Consider the following 19,055-nt stretch of genomic DNA (forward strand, 5'->3'; position numbering starts at 1 on the left):
GAGACTAAATTGCAGCAATTTCTGAGGTCAGACAAGTTTATGGGTAGAGTGCTTTTAACAAACACCTCCATCATAAAGCGATTCCCGCAGACAACAAAGACCACAATAACAAACTGAACAAAAGCAGCACAACAGACATGATGGAAAAAGGCAGGAGACCATATGAAAATAAATGTGCAGGTGGTGACATTAGACAGCATTAATGGCTCAGATGTGTGCATTGGTAGTGTAGTGCTGTGTGTGTTTGTATGTGTGCTGGTGGTGGGGGGTTACCACAAAGCTCCCATAATGACCATCGTAGCCATTATCATCACCATCACCATCACGGGCATGGCATTTCAAGAGCCCCATTATCATCATTATTAAAGCTAATATTACTGATATGAGGCTTTCATGACTTCGTGTTGGCCCTTGCTAAGGTATCGTCATGGTAACAGATGACAGAAAAGAGCATAGCTTTATTGAATTACTCTATAGAGCGAGCCCGGCCAAATGGGGCTTGAATGTTGCACTGTCTGCGAGCAGCGATGTAAAAGGTCCCAAAGAGACGGAGATGAGAGTCAGGGAGAGAGAGCACGATACAGAAACTGAGTTAGAAACGGAAGAGATTGAAGACGGAAGGAACAGAAATCGGCAGTACTAACATTATAACATGAATACAGTACATGTACAGTAGATGCCATGGGGATAACCTGAACCTTTCATTTAGCTTAACGATGCCTTTGTGTGTTTTACGTCTCCGCTTGTTTCAATTAGTCTTTGTGCCATGATGAAAGCCCCCAGATCCAGATTCATACATTTGCCAACACATCAAAACAAAACATATTAACTGTGCAAATATCTGGTTTGATGCTGCTTGGAAAGCAAACAATCATTGTTTTATCTGTCTCACAGCAGAAATTACACGCTGGCCTCACGGCTATCTGAGCCTTTCACATCGATTGTGTCACGAGGCTTCAAATCTGGAGATAAAAAGTATAACATTGTGTAATATTTTGTATACATAAAAAATATTCAGTTTTTAAATGAATAACGTTCAGTCCTATGAATTGAAATGGACTCGAAGGTTTTTTTCTTTTACTTAAATGTGTCCAGTTTACTCTTAAAACACATTCAACTTTATTAATCTCACTCAGATTGTTGATCAGCGAGCAGATTAAAATAACAAGCATACAATTATGACTTGCAGATAAAAGTGCCGCTGCCTGCTTTACTGTTTGATGTACATGTTCTGCAGCCTCTGGTCCGTAATTTATCTTTCATGAGGAAACATAAAAAACATTAAAGGACTCGTTCACATGTTTTTCTTTCAAGTCTGTCTTACCGCAACAGTCAGATTAAATTACCTCCCATTAAATATCAGGATATGTGATATGTGCAGTAGGTAATGAGCAACAATCTACAGTCTACTCTGTGTGAAAATGTATTTGAAAAGATTATTTAATATTCATTTAAATTGCTGTAAATAAATGAACACAAACATGAAGCTAATGTTAGCCTAGCTGCTAATGCGACTTCCTAACAGTGAAGAGATCATTCTATGACCTGACCTGTTGTTTGAAGACAAACTTGAAAAAAGGTGAACTTCCCATTTACACAATGTGTTTAGCTTAACATACTGCAACACACGTTGTGTGTACATGTACTAAGAATGCAAACAATTAACTAGAACCTATAGATAAATCAGCACAACACAAGATGTGTGAACACACCAACATTTGCAGCTACATTTTTGAGACCTTTACAAATTCATGCATGAGAACAAATATTTTATGTACTGTATACTATGAATAGTCCATCAAACAATTTGATCTTTACCAGCAGTAACCAAAGGTGATATTGTGAATACAACCTCTACATGAATGCGTATAATATTTTCCTTACAGCAACTGTATTCATTGTTTCTTATACTTATTCATTAGGCACTGCAGTAATAATTCACACATTATTTCCAAATAATTATGTACTGTATGTATTTAGGATTGTGACATACAGCACGGTCTTGTATATGAATCCATTTATGTTTAATTGAAAACAGATGTTCAATATAGTATGACTGACAATATGGAGGAACACAACCATTCAGGAAATACCTGAAGGAAACAGCTGAATTTGACAAAATATAAATATAAAATATAATAAAAACAAGATATATAAAAGAAAACAAACTGGCAGTGCTACTTTCTACAAGGCATTTGTGGCATGAACGTATCTTAAAACCCACATCAATCACTCAATGTGGGTAATCCTATTTAAACAGTGACATGAGATCTGATGCTCATTGTTCTGGCTCCCATGGAATGAGACATATGTATCTACACACGGAACACATTTACTATAAGATCATCTGTACATGTAGTCACAGTTATTTTCTGTCTCGAGTGCATTCTTTCTAGATGAATATTGTAGAAGCTGTTTTATAAAGGATACAGTTAATCACCCCTTGCTCTTTCTATAGCCTTTAAGAGAAAATCCCTGTTTGCATCACCCGTGATTTGTCACCCGCTGTGTTCAGGGTCACATGTAGCTCTCCCGCTCTTCCTTCATAGGGAGAGCAGTCTGAGTTCCAGCATCTGCTTCTTTTAAAACCGTTCTGTCGCTTGCTTCATTCCTTTGTATTTCCACTCCCCTTTGCTCTGTATCAGTCTTTGCATAATGCTGCTCTCCTTGCTCCTCCGCAGCCGTGTCAGCCTGAAACAAGCCCGGTGCTGTACCGCAGCGCTGGCTGTCCACACTGTGCTTCTGGTGCTGATACCGCCCTTGGTCCTGGCTGTTGAAGAAGCTGCGGATGATGTGTTTAGGCAGGCCCAGCTGAGCAGACAGGGTGTGGACCGCCTCCTCGTCTGGGTTGAGACCCACGTCCTGGATGAAGCTCTGCAGGATCCCGAGTGCCTCGTGGGACACTTTCAACCCCTCACTGTGTATGTCGTCCTCAACGTTATCAGCAGAACAAACCCCGGCTGTGCCTCGTTCCTCATCTTTTACGCTAGACCATTTATCAGACACCTTCTCCTTAACGCTGCCTTCTTTGAGGTCTACAGGCTCATTTGCTTTTTCTTCACTTACATTGCCAGCTCCCACCTGCTCATTGTTGTTCATACTTTTATCCATCACCCCTCCAGTGCAGCCCCAGTCCCCTCCCAAGCTGCATTTATCTCCTCCTCCCCCCTCAACCCAGTCCTTACTGTCCCCTCGCTCACCATTGCTACTGCCCCTGCCTTGGAAACGCACTTTCAGATGACCCCAGTAGCCTCCAACCTCAGACTCGGCTGGAGATGCTGTGCATGGTTGCCGTGGAGACAGATGAGGTCCTGTTTCTGGCTGCAGGGGTTGATGGGGTTGGAGATGGTGTTGCTGTGGCAGTGGGGAATTACGTTGGTACTGAGAGAAAAAAAATGGGAACCATAAATGTATCTAGCTTTTTCACTGCAGACCTCCGTTTAAATGTATATTAATAGAACACGCTGTACATGTGATCACTGTCAAACACTGTGTTTTCATGACAATAAGATCATTTTCTTTTGTTCCTCAACAGTAAATTGTCTGCAACAAATGTGGGGGTTTTGCCATCTCCAATTCAACGTGTACTCACACAGAGAGATACACTGTATTTTCACATTAACTATGCTGTAATCAAACCATCAATCCACGTGTAATGAAAGTGAAAAAAGAACTAATCAGTCTCACTAATTATTGCTTAATGAGGTAATCATCTTTATTTTCCAGCATCTTTGGTATTTAGTGATCATTACTCTGCTAAATCAGTTTTCTTTTAAATATCTTTTACATTTTATTTGAAACTTTTCTTCCTGGACGTGTGTTTTTTCCAGATTTCGACCCACTGTCCGTGTCACGGATGATGATTTTGTGTTTGTGTTCTCACCAGAGCATTGTCGTTGCTGAGCACCGTCAGCCTGTCGGTGCAGTGCTGCTGCGCGCCGATGCTGCCGCTCTCCTGCTCGTAGATGGCGTCTCGCTCGGCCTGAGCCAGGCTGAGGAACCTGCGGATCATGCACAGGTTCTCCCACAGCGTGCGGTTCTCCGGACTGGGGTCCTCCTTCCAGCGCAGCAGCTCACACAGCCAGCCCTGCAGCAGGAACATGCACCCACGGTGTGAGAAACGGCTCTAACATGTAAACACAATGCAACAGACGACAGCTTTACAGGTAAATGTGCATTAAAAACACACACAAAATCAGCTTGTTGACGTTGAACACATTGATGCACAGACTTTTACTCACATTTAATCTTTTCTACTGCAAACCGAAGCCATAAAGCTAAAATTGTTTTGGGACATCAAAATTGCCATGGTAACTACATGTAAATTTCTATGATGAGTTTTGATTCATTTCACCCCGGTACACCCACTCTCCAATTCATTTGGTGACTAATTAGAATTTAAGTAGATATAATTGGTTGTAAATGCAAAGTTGAGTGTCTGAATTCAGAAACAAACAACAAAGCAGTGTTGCTTGGTCTGTAAACATAAAGTTCACAGAAATCATCTATCACATTGAATCAGAAAAGGTTGATGTAAGGCTTTTTGTGGATTTATTGTTTGCTAAGCTTCCAGTATATAACCAGAAACAATAAAGACGGATTTGAAAAGTAAATATGCTCTAATCACCAAACTAGGAGATCATGGTGAGAATTTTTCCCTTGAATCCGTTCTGCATCACGACAGAAGAAACTTGTGAGTGGCAGATTGAGGAACGTAAAGCCAAGTTAGTTTCAGAAGCAGGAACTGGAGCATGATCGTCTTTACAAGCTGGCTTATAGACACACACACACACAAACACACACACACACACACACACACACACACACACACACACACACACACACACACACACACACACACACACACACACACACACACACACACACACACTCCTGGCTGTAGCCCAAATTTAGCACAATACCATCCAGATGCACTGTGCAGATAGAGCAGTGAGATCCAGCATGGTGTTGGCTGCCAAACAACTGGGTAGAGAGGGAGAGAGAGAGAGAGAGAAAGAGAGAGAGAAAGAGAGAGGGGGGGGGGGGGGTTGAAGCACTTCTCTGTATTGGCCTTGAGGCCAAACGACCTCTAAGCACCTTGATTACGACGGGAGTGAAGGGAAAGTTACAAGGGGAGGGGTAGAAAGAAACTAAAATGAAAAATAAACAAAATGTGAAAATTGTGAGACACGTATAAAAGAAAGAGAAAATGAGACAGCCAAAAGCCTTCCATTCCATGAAGGTAAATTATCCTCAAAACAAAAGGCAATAACAAGCTTATGGGGCTGCCATAAAAATGAGAACAATAAACACTCAAATCATGCTTGTGAGTATTAGTGCATTTGTGCGAGTTTGTGGGACTGCATGTGCCAATAACAGCGCGTTTATGGGCAGATGTAACTGGTGTGTGTTTGTGTGTGCGCGCGTGTGTACGACGACTATTAAAGCGATAATTTAGGACACAATAGCAGTCTGATGCACTGATGATAGTTCTCTGCAGAGTACAGCTGCTGGTTGATTATCTGGGCTTCCCTCCACACACACACACACACACACACACACACACACACACACACACACACACACACACACACACACACACACACACACACTAGCCATCATTACTTTAATTCAAGTGATGGATTCATTGTGGATGCTAAGTTTAAACAACCAAGACACTTTTGGGTGCAAAATATGTGTTTCAAATATGGACAGAATGAAAGAAAGCAGCTACTGCACCTGACTCTTGGAGGCAGCAACCTTTGCAAACAAAGCCTGGGAGACCTTGGCTCTCTTCATCTCGTGGTGAATCTCGTCATAGATGGAGGCGCTGACATTGAGGACACAACTGTCTGTTCTCATGGCTCTGTCTGCTGTAACCGGCGACAGTCTCGCCTTTAAAAGAGGCAGGAAGAAAGAAAGACAAGAGGGCCGGGTTTAAATACGGCACAGTGAGCATGGAGCAGGTTCCACCTAAAGCTCTATGAAACAGACAGGAAGCCAGTGAGGATCATATTCTTTACATGGAACATGTAAATGATGATCTTCACAGATCCATCAGATCAGAATGTTCTGCCTCTGTTTGTTCTGACCTGTGTGGATCTCGGGGGGGTGTTGTTGCAGGTGGGTGTGAATCCGGTCAGGCTCCGCTCCTTCTCCTCCTGGTAGATGCGCTCCCTCTCTGCTTCGGGCAGCTGCAGGAAGCTGTACATGGCCCGCAGGTTGACCAGCAGAGACTGGGAGGCGTGTTTAGGTTCCTCCTCCTTACGCAGGATCTCTGACAGCAGACCCTGGTGGATCACACACATCATTTACACAATACGGATCCAGATGCATCCAGTGTCTGTGTGTGTATCCAGCTCTAAATCTCATTAAAACAGGCACCATTACAACTTATAGATGATGCAGAGCCCATTCGGTCGGTGCTGAGCTCGCTCCTCGCTTGTCCCGTGAACATTATTCCGTCTTTGCAGCCTTCAAACACCATGTGCAGATTCTACGGCTTCTTATTCAAATCATGGATCATCTTCGAACGCGCCCAACAAACGCCGCTTTTCAAATTGACGGCGGCTCCGCGCAAATCGGCAGTTGACAAATGCGTCGCTCGCTTCTGGATGGCACGTTGGCGCCGTGCCCAACTTGTACAACTGGCACCAGAGCACCTTGGACTTGGCAACCGAGGAACGTGGGGGTGGATAATAAGTAGCTCTGCTTATTGTGATGAAAATGATAATGGCGCCAATAATAATAATAACAATGGGCTTAGCCGGTCCTTTGAGCGCCATTTCTGTGGGCGTGGTGGTGAATGTTAGATGATGGACGCAGATAATGGGATGTTTTTGCATTAGAGGCAATAGGAGAGGAAGCAGTGTGACCAATATGATAAAAAAAAAGAAGAGAAGGAGGATGCAGAACTTAATAAAAAAATAAAAGTGAGGGAAATGATGGAGGGACAGAGAGAGAGACAGAGCGAGAGAGAGAGGGGGGAAGAGGTAGAGAGGGAGACAGCATTTCTCCAAGGGGTTGTGATTAGTTGGCCCAGCATCTGCTTCAGTGTTGGCACCAGCTTTGTGCTGCAGAGAGCTGGCACACACACACACACACACACACACACACACGCATGCATGCATGATGGAGGGGGGACACTGCGGCAAAGGCCATGCCAACGTGCTAAACAAACGCAGAACACGCTAACCCGCTATCGCACCACCAGACAACACTTCCCACATCGAGTTGTGTGAAACCTAACCCTGCCTCTGCCCACTCAGTACCTGGGTTCTGTTGAAGGCGACCCGGGCAAAGATGGCCTGAGAGATGCCCGCTCTCTTCAGCTCCTCCCTCACAGACTGATAGATGTCACTTGGCACGTCACACTGCCCCACGCCGGGTCCGGGTCCGGCCGACGTCTGGTTCTGCAGCCCGGCCGTGGGGCCCCCTGCTGGGCCGCCCTGCGCCTGCTGTGGGGCTTGGGGGTCCGGGGCTACGGAGAACACCTTGGCGGGGGCTCTCCCCACCGGGGGGTGGTTCAGATACTGCTGCGTGGACGAGGACAGGCTCTGGCCCGCTAGCATGCGGCTAACGGCGTACTGCTGGTTGAGGAACTGGGCCATCACCAGCTGCTGGTTGACCATTTGGGAGCTGAGAGGTTGGGTGACCAAGCCCGGAGGGTGCAGCGAGAGGGGGGGGCGGCCGCATATGTTGCCCACGGCGCCGCGCGGGTACAGGCGGGTCAAGCCCTGCTCAGCTGGGCTCGCGGCGACTGGCTGCTGGGCGAGCGTGACATGCGTGGACTGGTCCGAGAAGCTGTCAGTTTCTGGTGGAGACAAATGGGGGAGAATTAAAACCGGCTCAAATCTAACCGGTGCATTAAATATGTATGAGACAAAAAAGCTTTAATTCTTGAGAGAGAATAGTTTAATTGGCAGTAAGGTTTTATAAATGATGTAATTCCCTGTCAGCTGTTTTGTTGTCTTGGTGCTACTGTAAACCACAATTAATCCTGTACTTCAGACCCCCTTTACAGGCTTCACTGTGTGCGTGCTGGATTGAGCTTCCTCACCCTTGAAGCATTTGGTCTTCTTGAAGTGCTTGTACCACCGACCAAACTCGTGACACTTGGCAGCTGAGACATTTGCATAGTAAGTGCTATTTACAATAGATGATATCATACTCTGAAACAGAAGTGAGGAGACAATAGAAATTCATTAGATCCTCCGAGCTCCTGCTAGGGGCAGCCTGGGTGTCTCAGCTGTTCACACATTTGATATTAATGAACTCAGATCAGTGTTATTAAAAAGACCCCCAGGTAAATAGGATAATAAAGACAGATGAGCGCGTCAGTGTGTGCGCACGCACGCAAGCGCGCACGCGTGTGGGGGTAATCAAACAAAACACCAGAGGTCATGGGAGACTACTCCTCTTTGTCTGTCTCCCACACACACGCACGCGCTCGGTCTTTCCCCGAAGACCATCCTGTGCAATCTTTACATCTGATTACACCTTTCATCTCCTCATATTTATTTTAATCTGCTTCTTGCAAACAAGAGAGGGGGGTAAAGGGAGTGATAGGAGAGAGAGAGAGAGAGAGAGAGAGAGAGAGAGAGAGAGAGAGAGAGAGAGAGAGAGAGAGAGAGAGAGAGAGAGAGAGAGAGAGAGAGAGAGAGAGAGAGAGAGAGGATGAGAGAGAGGGAGAGAGAGAGAGGAGAGGAGAGAGAGGACCGGAGAGAGAGAGAGAGGAGAGAGAGAGAGAGAGAGAGAGAGAGAGAGGAGGGGGAGGGAGGACAGGCTTGGATCAGATCTGAACGCTCTACAAGCAAGGAAGGAATCAGAAAAGCAGAGATATTTCTTTTTATATGAAACCGTAGATGTCCTACGCACCCTCAGGCAAAATAGCAGCTAGGCTAAGCTGGTAATTATGGATATCCATAAAGAATATTCCGTGATTAATGTAAAATTATTTCTGCAGTTGTTTTTGTATTTGCTTAATTAAGCACACGAGAACTGAAGGAGATCTTCAAGCCAGATATGGATGTTATTGCTGAATTAGTCAGATACAAGCTAACGGAGAGCGACGCTGATGGACAGACAGGCTGGGGGACAGACAGACAGACAGACAGACAGACAGTCAGACAGACAGGCCTGCAGTCAGTGGAATCGAGATAGGCAGCAGGCCGAGCAGCATGGCTTTTAAAAGATATGCATCTGCCTTTATCTGCTGCTCTCCTCTGCGCTGCCTCCGTACCGTATCTACCTCTGCATCCGGACGCCCTGTCTGACGACGGGACCACACATGCACGTGATGACGCACGCACACCTTGACCTTCGCTGTGTGTTTGTACCTGAGACAGCGGGCACTCCTTGGCCAGGGAGCTCTGGTTCATGTCCTTGAGCAGCTCCTTCAGGGCGTTTCTCACCGTGGAGTGAGTCCACTGCTCGGCCGGCAGGTCCTCCAGCTTTGGACAGCTGGACAGAGGCCAAAGTGAATTCCTTGTGCAGCAACATTCGCTCATGTTAGACTGTTACTGTTTTGTACTGCAGCAATTTAACACAGTTTAAATAAAGTCTCATAATGTAACTCTGTGGCATCATTTCCCCAGACGTGAAAAAGCTTCCTTCAAAGCCACAGGAAAGTTTCCAAGGGCTGAGTGCTGCTTCTAGTGATAAGTAAAGTTTAAATATAAAATAAGGGGATTTTCTTTTATTTGCTTGCAGGGAGCATCTCCCAGCATGCACTGCGTGACGCGAAGGAAGGAACCCCATCATCTGATCTGCCAGTCTATCGCTGAGGTGACAAACACCCCCCATCATCACGCTCACACTTTCCTTCACACCCACAGCGTGGACTTTTATGTCAAAACACAGAATCGCACACTTGTGTATTAAATAAAGCACAAACACATTCAGGGGCGTGAAAGAAGAATGAAGTCTTAGCTGCGGCAATAAACCGAAGCACTTGGGAAGGTCTGATGAGAAAACTTTCATGGATTCAGGGTCTCGTCACAACTTCTCTAGTCTTTAACATGTGCACTGTCCTAAAGAAGCTTCTGATCTATGGCTGGTCCATGTATACTTTAAAAGTATACAAAAAAGCATTAGAGGAGATTTACAATATGACATGAGTGTGATGCTAAATGCTCCAAAATGATTATCAGTGAACTAAAACTATTAAAAAGGCGCAAACGTGACTCATTACGACTAAAAATAGACACAAAAACAATCACCAGGCGACCGCGTCTGTGACGAGAGGCGTTGAACGGTGCGCTACCTGTGCAGCTGTATTTTAAGGGTGACAACATGGTGAACATCCTGCAGCATGTCAGCCACGGTGGCGTCGGGAGCGTCGGTGACACAGGACAGGGGCACCGGGTTCCACCGGCCGACCTGGATCAACCCTGAACGCACACACACACACACACACACACACACACACACATAGAAACAGTGTGCGGAACGGTGATGGAGCCTCAAAGCCGCGTGCTAGCGTACCTTTAGCCTGCGCGGCGGAGCTGTGCGAGTAGCCCAGCGTGAGCAGGGCCATCTCGATCAGCTGGTTGAACAGCAGGTCCCGCTTGACCAACACGAACTCGGCGTGCTCCTCCCGGCGCTCCCCTTCCGCGAGGCTTTCCCTGTGCTCCACCACGCAGAACACCGGCAGCAGGCTCCCTGAGGCCACGCACACGAACCATTACAGCAGTGGAACATCTCTCAACCATTCGCATTCTCACTGTGAAATATACTTATCATGCTTTGTAGCTTCTCCTCACCCCAAATCACCCAAAACCCAATATTAACCAGAATAACATTCATATCGCTGACATAATTAGCTGTATCGTGTTTCTCTGAGCCCCTCACCAGCAGCTCATGAACATGTACCTCGGCTGTGCCAGCTCTTGCCCTGTGGCCTCCCCGCGGCCGCTTTCGGCGCCGGGCACGGGTTCCGGGCCACGGGACTCCCCTGCCGGCTCCTCTCCTGGGCCGAGGAGCCCGCTCCGTTGGGCTCCAGTCGAGCCAGCTTGGCAGGAGGCGGCCGGGGGTCAATAACGGGATCACCGCCCTCAGGTTTCATGGCTCCATTACACGGGGTGTCCATCTGTGGTCTCACACTGACACAGAGACAGAGACACTGGGAATCAAGAGCCTGTAATCACTGAGACGATTAGGGGAGATGTGGTCAGCAGTGCGTTTATGCTGAAACTTTACTCTTTTAAGCTCCTATTATGTTATTAGACTACATTGCAATTAAATATGCTATGTTCAGTTTCTAGGCAGCAATAAAAAACAGAATACTGAGTACACTAAAAAGTACGATCTGTAAGTAAGTATCTGTAGCTACTTGGCTAGTGTGGAAATAAACTGTTTATTTCGCAGCTCTGCATTAAACAGCATCATTTTAAAAAAGCACATTTGAATCCGAAAATTTTCCGAGTGAGCTCCGGAAGATGACCTTCACACAGATGCAGCGATTCTGCCGTCTAAACACGATAAAAGTCCGCCGGATGCCGCGGCGCCGCTTCCCTAATTGCGCCGCTGTCATCTCCAGGCGCGCGCCGCCGCGAGCGACGCTAATTCGCTCCGTCTCGAACGCGCAAAACGCGCGCTAATCGTCCCGCGTCCGATCGCGCCGAAGTTTGATCGCGGCGACACCAACCTGTTTCAGGCGGCGCAATGTGCATCCACGAGCTGCCATCGCGCATCAACACGCCGACCCTCCGTCGGCTGCATCCATACGTTCCCCTCGCACGCCCGCTCCGCTCCGCTCGCCTGGCTGTCGGTATGTGCTCAGCTGTACGCTCGCGCGCGTGCCCCGGCTCACATCGATCGCCCGTTGCACGTCGACATTGTCTCGTGTTTACTCGTGTTTCGGGTCCGAGTAGTTTTTTGCCCTATCCCTCCGCGTTCTCCGGCCGCTCTTCGCTCCCCGGTGCGGCGTCGGATTGGCCTTTCAGTGCAAGTTCACGTGCATCCGAAACACGCTGCTCCCGCGGCTCGGGCTCCGGAGAGAACAATGCATGCCTCCGAGCTCCTGGAGTACGTTCCCTGTCATTTATTAGGCTACAGCGCTGACTGTGGGACAGCAGTTGTTGGTTACACTTCAAAGCCCTATGCGCACGCGGAGGAAGGGAGGGAGGGAGGCAGGGAGGGAGGGAGAGAGAGAGAGAGAGACCAACACACACTCGCACACAGGCTCATAAATACGCGGACCCAGCTGCATTAGCATATGGTGTAATAATGAATTCACTAGCGCGCTCCGTAAATGTATTAAATGTGACAATTGCGCATAAATCTATTTATTATTTTCTGCCGCATGCTGTGCACGCACTTATTATTGTCTTTAGGGTATTGGAGCTCTCCATGGTAACAAAGTGGAGCAGGACAAGTTGGAAGTGGCTGACTGAGATTAACTTCTGAACGATGGTGTCTCATAGTCACAAGGTTTATAGTACAACACCACCATTATAACGTGCAGTACTACTGTACTACTACAGTATACAGTACAGCGCTATACTATCTTAAGGCTGTATACAGTACTTCATGTACAGTGTAGCTCGTATTTCATAGTCTTTACTATATAATATAGCATATTACAAAATACAAATAGAAGAACAATAATATATATTGTATTCATTTACTATGCTAAACTATATCACAGTAGAACTCCAATAATCATGCACCTCATAGTAAAGTACTCCGTCACTGTACCTCCAAGTTTATCTACCGTTGAATCAGTCAGGATAAACAAGAGCTTGCACTCCGTGCTGTTTGCAGGAACCTGAAGTTGCAGCTGTCACTACACCTCCCTCATGCAGCAGAAACGCGCCTCACCTCCGCAGCCGGGATGTCCGAACGGCGCCTGGAAGCCCTGTCCCACCGCGAAGAGCTGCGGGTACATGGGTTGCGTGCTGTTGGTGAAGCCTGCGAAGAAGCGCTGCAGCTGCGTGGATACAGGTCTGTGTCACTCCAGTGGGAGAGGCGGCGGATGTTGTGCAACGGGAGTGTATGTTTGGCGAGAGAGAGCATGCTCTACTACTTTTGACTAATTAAACAAAGTGAATTAGCTATCTCTCCAGCCAGAACGAGTCACGGCTGGTTAAACATCATTCATCGTGACTAATTCAGGAAGAGAGATGTCACTCAGTAGGGTCCGTGTGTGTGTGTGTGTGTGTGTGTGTGTGTGTGTGTGTGTGTGTGTGTGTGTGTCACTTTCACTTGCACCTGTGGGTATACAACTGCACAACTTCAGCATTGTGTGTGTGTGTGTGTGTGTGTGTGTGTGTGTGTGTGTGTGTGTGTGTGTGTGTGTGTGTGTGCATTTAGCGGCATCTGCTGCTGTTGCATGTGCCTGTGCCTTTAAGTGTTTATACACTCACATCTGCCCCTCTCTCTCTCTCTCTCTCTCTCTCTCTCTCTCTCTCTCGCTCTCGCTCTCTCTCTCTGTCACCCTATTTTATCACTGGCTTGATATGTTGTCAATGAGGCTGGCATGCTAAATGATAATTAAGACCATTACACGCTCACGGAGCATGCTACCAGCGCAGCACACAGCTCCTCATCTCAGGGGACACCCTACTACTCACACAGCCATGTATCTCTCCAAATTAGGTTAGATTTTCATTCCACCTCATTCGCCATGGATGTGATGTGGTTATTATAAACTCATGATATGGTTGGTGGGTCCGCTGCTGTTAGATGGGTGGATCATGTTGGTGCGTTAAAGGGGGAAACAAAGTATCAACAGTCAGTGTTGCACTTTTCGGTGCTGAAAGTGTTGCAGATGCACAGAGACGCTGTGAAAGTCACAGATGCGTGCTTGTGGTTACACAGTGTGAAAGAGCCCATCTTGAAATAAACTGTCTTTCACTTAGGACCAAACAGAATTTTCTGACAGTTATGGTGAATTTGCCTAATGTGATTTACATGAAAAGAACATAATGAAGGGTTTGCTAGTGATTAAACCTTGACCCTTGTCAGGACCCTGCAGATGTCACTGAGCAGGTCTGAGGTCAGCAAAGCTCTGACATGAGATACGCATTTGATCTGAGGGACTAAAAGATGGGAGTCGGAGCTCAGGTTGAGCTGTCAGATACAACCAGGTCCAAAGCTACTGGCTTTTATTTTGTAGGTTGAATGAGGTCATTTCTCTGTTTACTCCAGCGTTAGGAAGGTGGTTCGTGAGCGATGACTACAGGATGATCTGTCCGTGCACGCACTCCACAGACAGAACAACGTGAGCTATTAGCCCTGTCACAGTCAGCGTATAAAATTAACTTATAGCTGTATCTTTAAAGAGCCGTGCCCATTTCCTGTACAGTACGTCACCCGGGGGCATCATAAAAACCATTAGGTTAAAATGTTGGCACAGCGTTGCCTTTGCAACGTATAGCGAGGGAGCCTTAACACATGAACGCAGGCATGAGGCCAGATCTGATTAGAGTTTAATTTGGACTGTTTATAATCAAACCAAGGAACAGAGACGGAGGAGTGGAGCTGAACTTACAGTGGAGCAGCACATTATTCAGGCAAAACAGCATTCACATAGCGATGAGGTGCAAACAAACACGTTCCTCATTCTCAGTATCTACTGCTTAATGCCTGTTTGAATACTGTTTATGTTGCTGGCATCAGAGCCTTTTACTAGGTTAAAAGTTTAACCCTTTAGAATGATCTGTTATTAGAATCTATAATATATTATTACTATTATTATAGTCAATCAAGTGTGAGTCTGAGAGGAAATTTGAAATGGCTTCTAAATGTTCAAGATTTCCAACACTGCCCTGACACAGGTCAGGTTCTCACAACTGCAGAGCCATGAAGTGTGTTTACCACAATAGCTCCCTTGGAGTCAGTGGGTTGAATATCTGATCAATGATTAGATAGCTAGTGAACAATTAAGACAGTGATGTAGAAAAACGCAGGTTAATAAGGTGAGCTATCACCCTGAGCTACAGTGATTCGTTTTGACTCAACTGTCACTTCTCTACCAACTTAAGTATGACACACACCGCAGCGGCGATCAGGCTTAAATGATGCATTAAGCACTTAATTACCCAGGTGAAGCATCGCTGTGTGTTGGCTGTCTGCTTTAATTTCATTAGCTGGCACGTTTATGGACGTATCCGTGTGCGCTCTCACTTCACCTCAGGGACGTGACTCACATGTTTCCTCGCGTGTGTTCTGTAGGTTTGGCTGAGTGCATTTCTGTGCATACAGGCCTGTTGTTGTGTGTGTGATTCACATCAGTCGGCTCTGGAGCACCTGAACGTCTCGCTCGGTCCAAATGACGTAACATCTGTAGCGACGGCTTCGCTCGTGTGGAGGGCCTGTGTAGGAGGCAGAGTGCTTGATTTGTGGTGTAGCACTTTAGTAATGGGATTGACCTAGATTGGAGTTTAGTTGCATTTCTTACATTGCACTTGCATGTGTATTAGAGCGTGCCTTTGTGTGTGTGTGTGTGTGTGTGTGTGTGTGTGTGTGTGTGTGTGTGTGTGTGTGTGTGTGTGTGTGTGTGTGTGTATGTGTGTGTGTGTGTGTGTGTGAGAGAGAGAGAGTGTGTTGATGTTTGCTAGAGGTGTCTTGTAATTCCAACATGTGGCTTGTAATGGAAAAACCTTGGGTCTAATCCCATTTGTGGATTTACAGAGGAGAGTTTAACTTTGCGTGTTAGGATTTTATGATTACAGCGATCATAGCTGTTAAATCTCTGAGCAGAATCATGTTTTTTCCTCTCATTTAAATTGTGAGAATTTATTAGTTAGTAATTAAATAATTACATATATCACATTGATGGTTTTGAGGAAGATAAATCACCTTGTGTGTATGTATGTATATATATATATATATATATATATATATATATATATATATATATATACAGACACACGCACAGACACACACGCGTGACACAGTGCGTGTGTAATATATCTATATATATATATATATATATATAGATATATATATTACATTCTCATAGTGTCCTCTGCTTTTATTTCTATAAACTGTCCACATGAGGGCACGAAGACTCTATTCTGTTCCAGCGAGGTTATGTCTGGCTTTCACCAGTAGGGGGCGTCGAGCGCTCGTGTAAAGTTCCTGTCAGTTGCGGCAGCTGTGAGGCTGCTGACAGGTTATTGTACACTGTGTTGGGGAGACAAAGAGCAGTGTGGACAGGCTGACTGTCACACTGCCAGCACAACCTAAGTGAACCGTGCATCTCCCAACGCAATTACTGTGCAATATGTCATGCAACTATTGCATTTAGTTTCACTTTTATTTGTTTATTTATGACCTGTGCAAGTGCAGGTCACGTGGTTTTGGGGGACGCTGTTTACTTCAGTACCTTTATCCTTTTTATAATGAGGGATATTTTTACATACGTCACAATCAACCTTTATTGAATCGTATTAATATTATTAATATTTTTGGATTAAACCCTTATTGAATCGTATTAATCTTATTATTTTTTGACTTCCGGTCCTTTAAACCTGGTATGTGTGTGTGTTATAATTTTCCTCAGGGTTTGGATAAACGATGAAAGCAATGCTATTAATTAGACGCTAATGCCCTGTTGTGTATTTGTGGCAGACAAACAAAGCAGGTGTTGAAACTGCTTAATAAAAGTTCATATTGGCGTCTCCACGCCAAAAAGCTCCCCCGTTCGCGCTTTGATCGCAGTTGTAGTTGAGAGTGACTGATGTCTCCCACCATTGCGCGCCGTGGAGAGACGATCATTGAGTCCGGCCGCATAATAATGGCACCGCTGACAGGGGACCTCTCGTTCCCGTCGTCGTCCCTGGCTACTACCTGAGCTGCACCTGTGGGGCTTCATGCTACCTTTGTCATTTGCACACACGCGACACGAGCTCCAGACACGCACGGGCGCGCGCCTCACGTGCACTCTCCGCCGACTGGGGGATCGCATTGTGCTGAGCTGAGCAGATAGACGCTCGTTCGTACAGGTCCAGCGCCTTCAATGGGAACACCCTACACGTTTGGACGACTTGCACCATCTCTTCGGTAACTTTGATGGGGACTTCGACATTAGGCAGAGAAAATGCCTGTGATGAAAGGATTATTAGCGCCACAGAACACGTTTCTGGATACTATAGCCACACGGTTTGATGGCACACGTAAGTTTGCTTACATTTTTTCTATAGGTGGCTCTAATGGTTTTAATGAAAGTTGTCTGCTCGTTTGCCTTTAAAGGTTATAAACAATGCATTCCTGCAAAAATCAAAGGCTCAATGGTTGTCCATGCAGTTTTACGTTTTTGTATTTATGTCTTATTCCCTTAATGCAAATGGCATAAACGAATGGTTGTCAGGTTTGTTCACTGACACTAAGACATTTTAACGTAATTCAGAATTGTTTCATATGAGGGCGAGAAGGTGAATGGAAGCCCGGGCGCTCCTGTCGCTGTCCACGGTGCTGAAGCTGCTGTAACCTCAGCACCTCAGACAGTGGCAAAGGGTTAACTGGGCGCCACAGTGCGCGACAAACAGCAAACTCGTGCACAAGTTGAAGCCCGTGTCTGACGTTGCCTGGCTGGGACTACAGTACACCAGCACAAATCAAACTTTTCAAGTTCTCTTTGGACAAGGAAGAGAAATTCATCAAAATTAATTGGCCAGCGGCCTTAAAGCTGATGTGAGTCACTGAGGCGTTCCTAAAAAACAACTTACTCTGTACTTTTGTCACTTGTCTTCGTGGCCTTGTTTCTTCCAGAACATAAAACACTGTGTGCTCCAGTAGCGGTACACTATTCTGCCCTTAAATCATCTTCAGAGTCCTTTAAAAGTTACACTTCTTTATTGTTGGTATTGAATCTTATATTGGCAACAATTCCCTCAGTTTATGAGCTGTGTGTGTCCTGCCTATTGTCGGGTCCTCCAGCAACGTATACAGCCACATACTGTATAGGAGACTATGGCTCTACTCATTTAGTGTCAGCTACAGTATAAATTGTTCTTTGGTGTCCAAGACTCTGCATGTAATGTGTCACGGCACACTTTTAAACACATTCCAGCCCAGCACACCTGCTCAAAAGATTTTAACTGTCAACCATAGGAAATGTCTGTAAATCAAATCAGTGGGTAATAATACACTATATCATGCCTACAGTGGCTGAAGCTAACTCATATCCTACTATTTGGGATATTATGCACTTCCTGCAGTGAGTTCATATTGCTGCAATAATAACCACAGACATCCATCCTTATTTCAGTCCCCATAACCGCCGGTTGAGCACCACTGAATGAGTAAGAGCAGGCAATATGTCGAGCAGCAACAAACTTTCAGCTGCCTGGGCCAGAGCTCTCTCATAACACAGGGGAATTGGAGTGGTACTGTACCTATGGCAGAAGTAGTTTGTCAAGCCCCAGAGAATGAACCACTGTCCTTGAGCTAGAGAGGTAGAAGAAATTAGCGTTGGGTTGAAACCGCGAGAGGGTGCAGGCGGGAAGCAGCGGTGCTCGACGGGACAAATTGCATCTGATGGCCCGGCCGTGGGCAAATATAAGGGAAGTGCAAGGTCCACTCCTATGTGGTCCCCGCTGACATCATCCAAAGCCCGGACAGGTCATTTAGACCTGGAAACCGTGTAAAATAAATGGATAAAGGTGAAAGAAGGCGAGTTTTAATCCGATTCGAAATCACAAAAAGGGCTTTGGACATTTACAAGTGGCCTCTAAAATAGTTTAAACCTCTTATGTCTTCACACAGAGAGGTTCAGACCAGGGCTTATTAAACTGAACTGTTGGTATCCCAATATTAATGTTGCCCTTTATGGAGGCGGGTAACACACTGGCTCGTTTAATGAGCTCACCAGGACGAGATGCACATGTTCAAGGCTTTAAATAAGTTGTTCTGTTGTCTAATAGTTTGACACAGACACTGCGCCGGGTTCAGTGCGTCCCTGTTTGCCAGAGACTAAAATAACAGAATGTGTAACTGTGTGATGACTGCGTGAGACTGCCGTGACCCACTGCATTCAGCTGGAGAATCACACCTCCGCCCGTCCTCCCAACCCGCTCCGGGCCTGTGGGAGCGGCCTGGGCAGAGCT

General features: G+C 46.1%; 2 protein-coding genes across 7 annotated transcripts in view; one reads left to right on the forward strand and one right to left on the reverse strand.

Annotated features, from left to right (window-relative positions):
* Positions 1-438: 438 nt before the first annotated feature.
* satb1a (SATB homeobox 1a) lies at positions 439-12,838 on the reverse strand. Of its 3 annotated transcripts, none has more exons than XM_041072930.2 (11): positions 12,700-12,838; positions 10,873-11,102; positions 10,486-10,662; positions 10,265-10,391; positions 9,339-9,486; positions 8,060-8,171; positions 7,272-7,813; positions 6,093-6,290; positions 5,740-5,895; positions 3,884-4,087; positions 439-3,381 (listed from the first exon to the last, which is right to left on the reverse strand). In XM_041072930.2, exons 2-11 carry the CDS (start codon positions 11,087-11,089, stop codon positions 2,518-2,520), a joined length of 2,745 nt encoding a protein of 914 aa, XP_040928864.1. In that variant the 5' UTR covers positions 11,090-11,102; positions 12,700-12,838; the 3' UTR covers positions 439-2,517. The 3 variants fall into 3 exon arrangements, with proteins under 3 accessions (XP_040928864.1, XP_029022945.1, XP_040928863.1); XM_029167112.3 differs by lacking the exon at positions 12,700-12,838 and adding an exon at positions 11,648-11,788 and having other exon boundaries at positions 9,339-9,462; XM_041072929.2 differs by lacking the exon at positions 12,700-12,838 and adding an exon at positions 11,648-11,788.
* The window catches only part of kcnh8 (potassium voltage-gated channel, subfamily H (eag-related), member 8), a 41,120-nt gene continuing 26,115 nt past the window's right edge, over positions 4,051-19,055 (forward strand). The window contains exons 1-3 of one of the 4 annotated variants that reach the window (XM_029167093.2): positions 4,051-4,166; positions 9,712-9,786; positions 12,766-12,945. In XM_029167093.2, coding sequence (XP_029022926.1) covers positions 12,801-12,945 — 145 coding nt within the window. In that variant the 5' untranslated portion in view covers positions 4,051-4,166; positions 9,712-9,786; positions 12,766-12,800. Of the gene's footprint in view, positions 4,167-7,833; positions 8,139-9,711; positions 9,787-11,650; positions 11,771-12,765; positions 12,946-16,499; positions 17,124-19,055 lie in introns of those variants that run through there. The other 3 variants (XM_029167094.3, XM_055513042.1, XM_029167095.3) reach the window with 3 other exon arrangements.

The sequence above is a fragment of the Betta splendens genome, chromosome 11 (genome assembly GCF_900634795.4).
Source record: "Betta splendens chromosome 11, fBetSpl5.4, whole genome shotgun sequence".
NCBI lineage: Eukaryota > Metazoa > Chordata > Actinopteri > Anabantiformes > Osphronemidae > Betta > Betta splendens.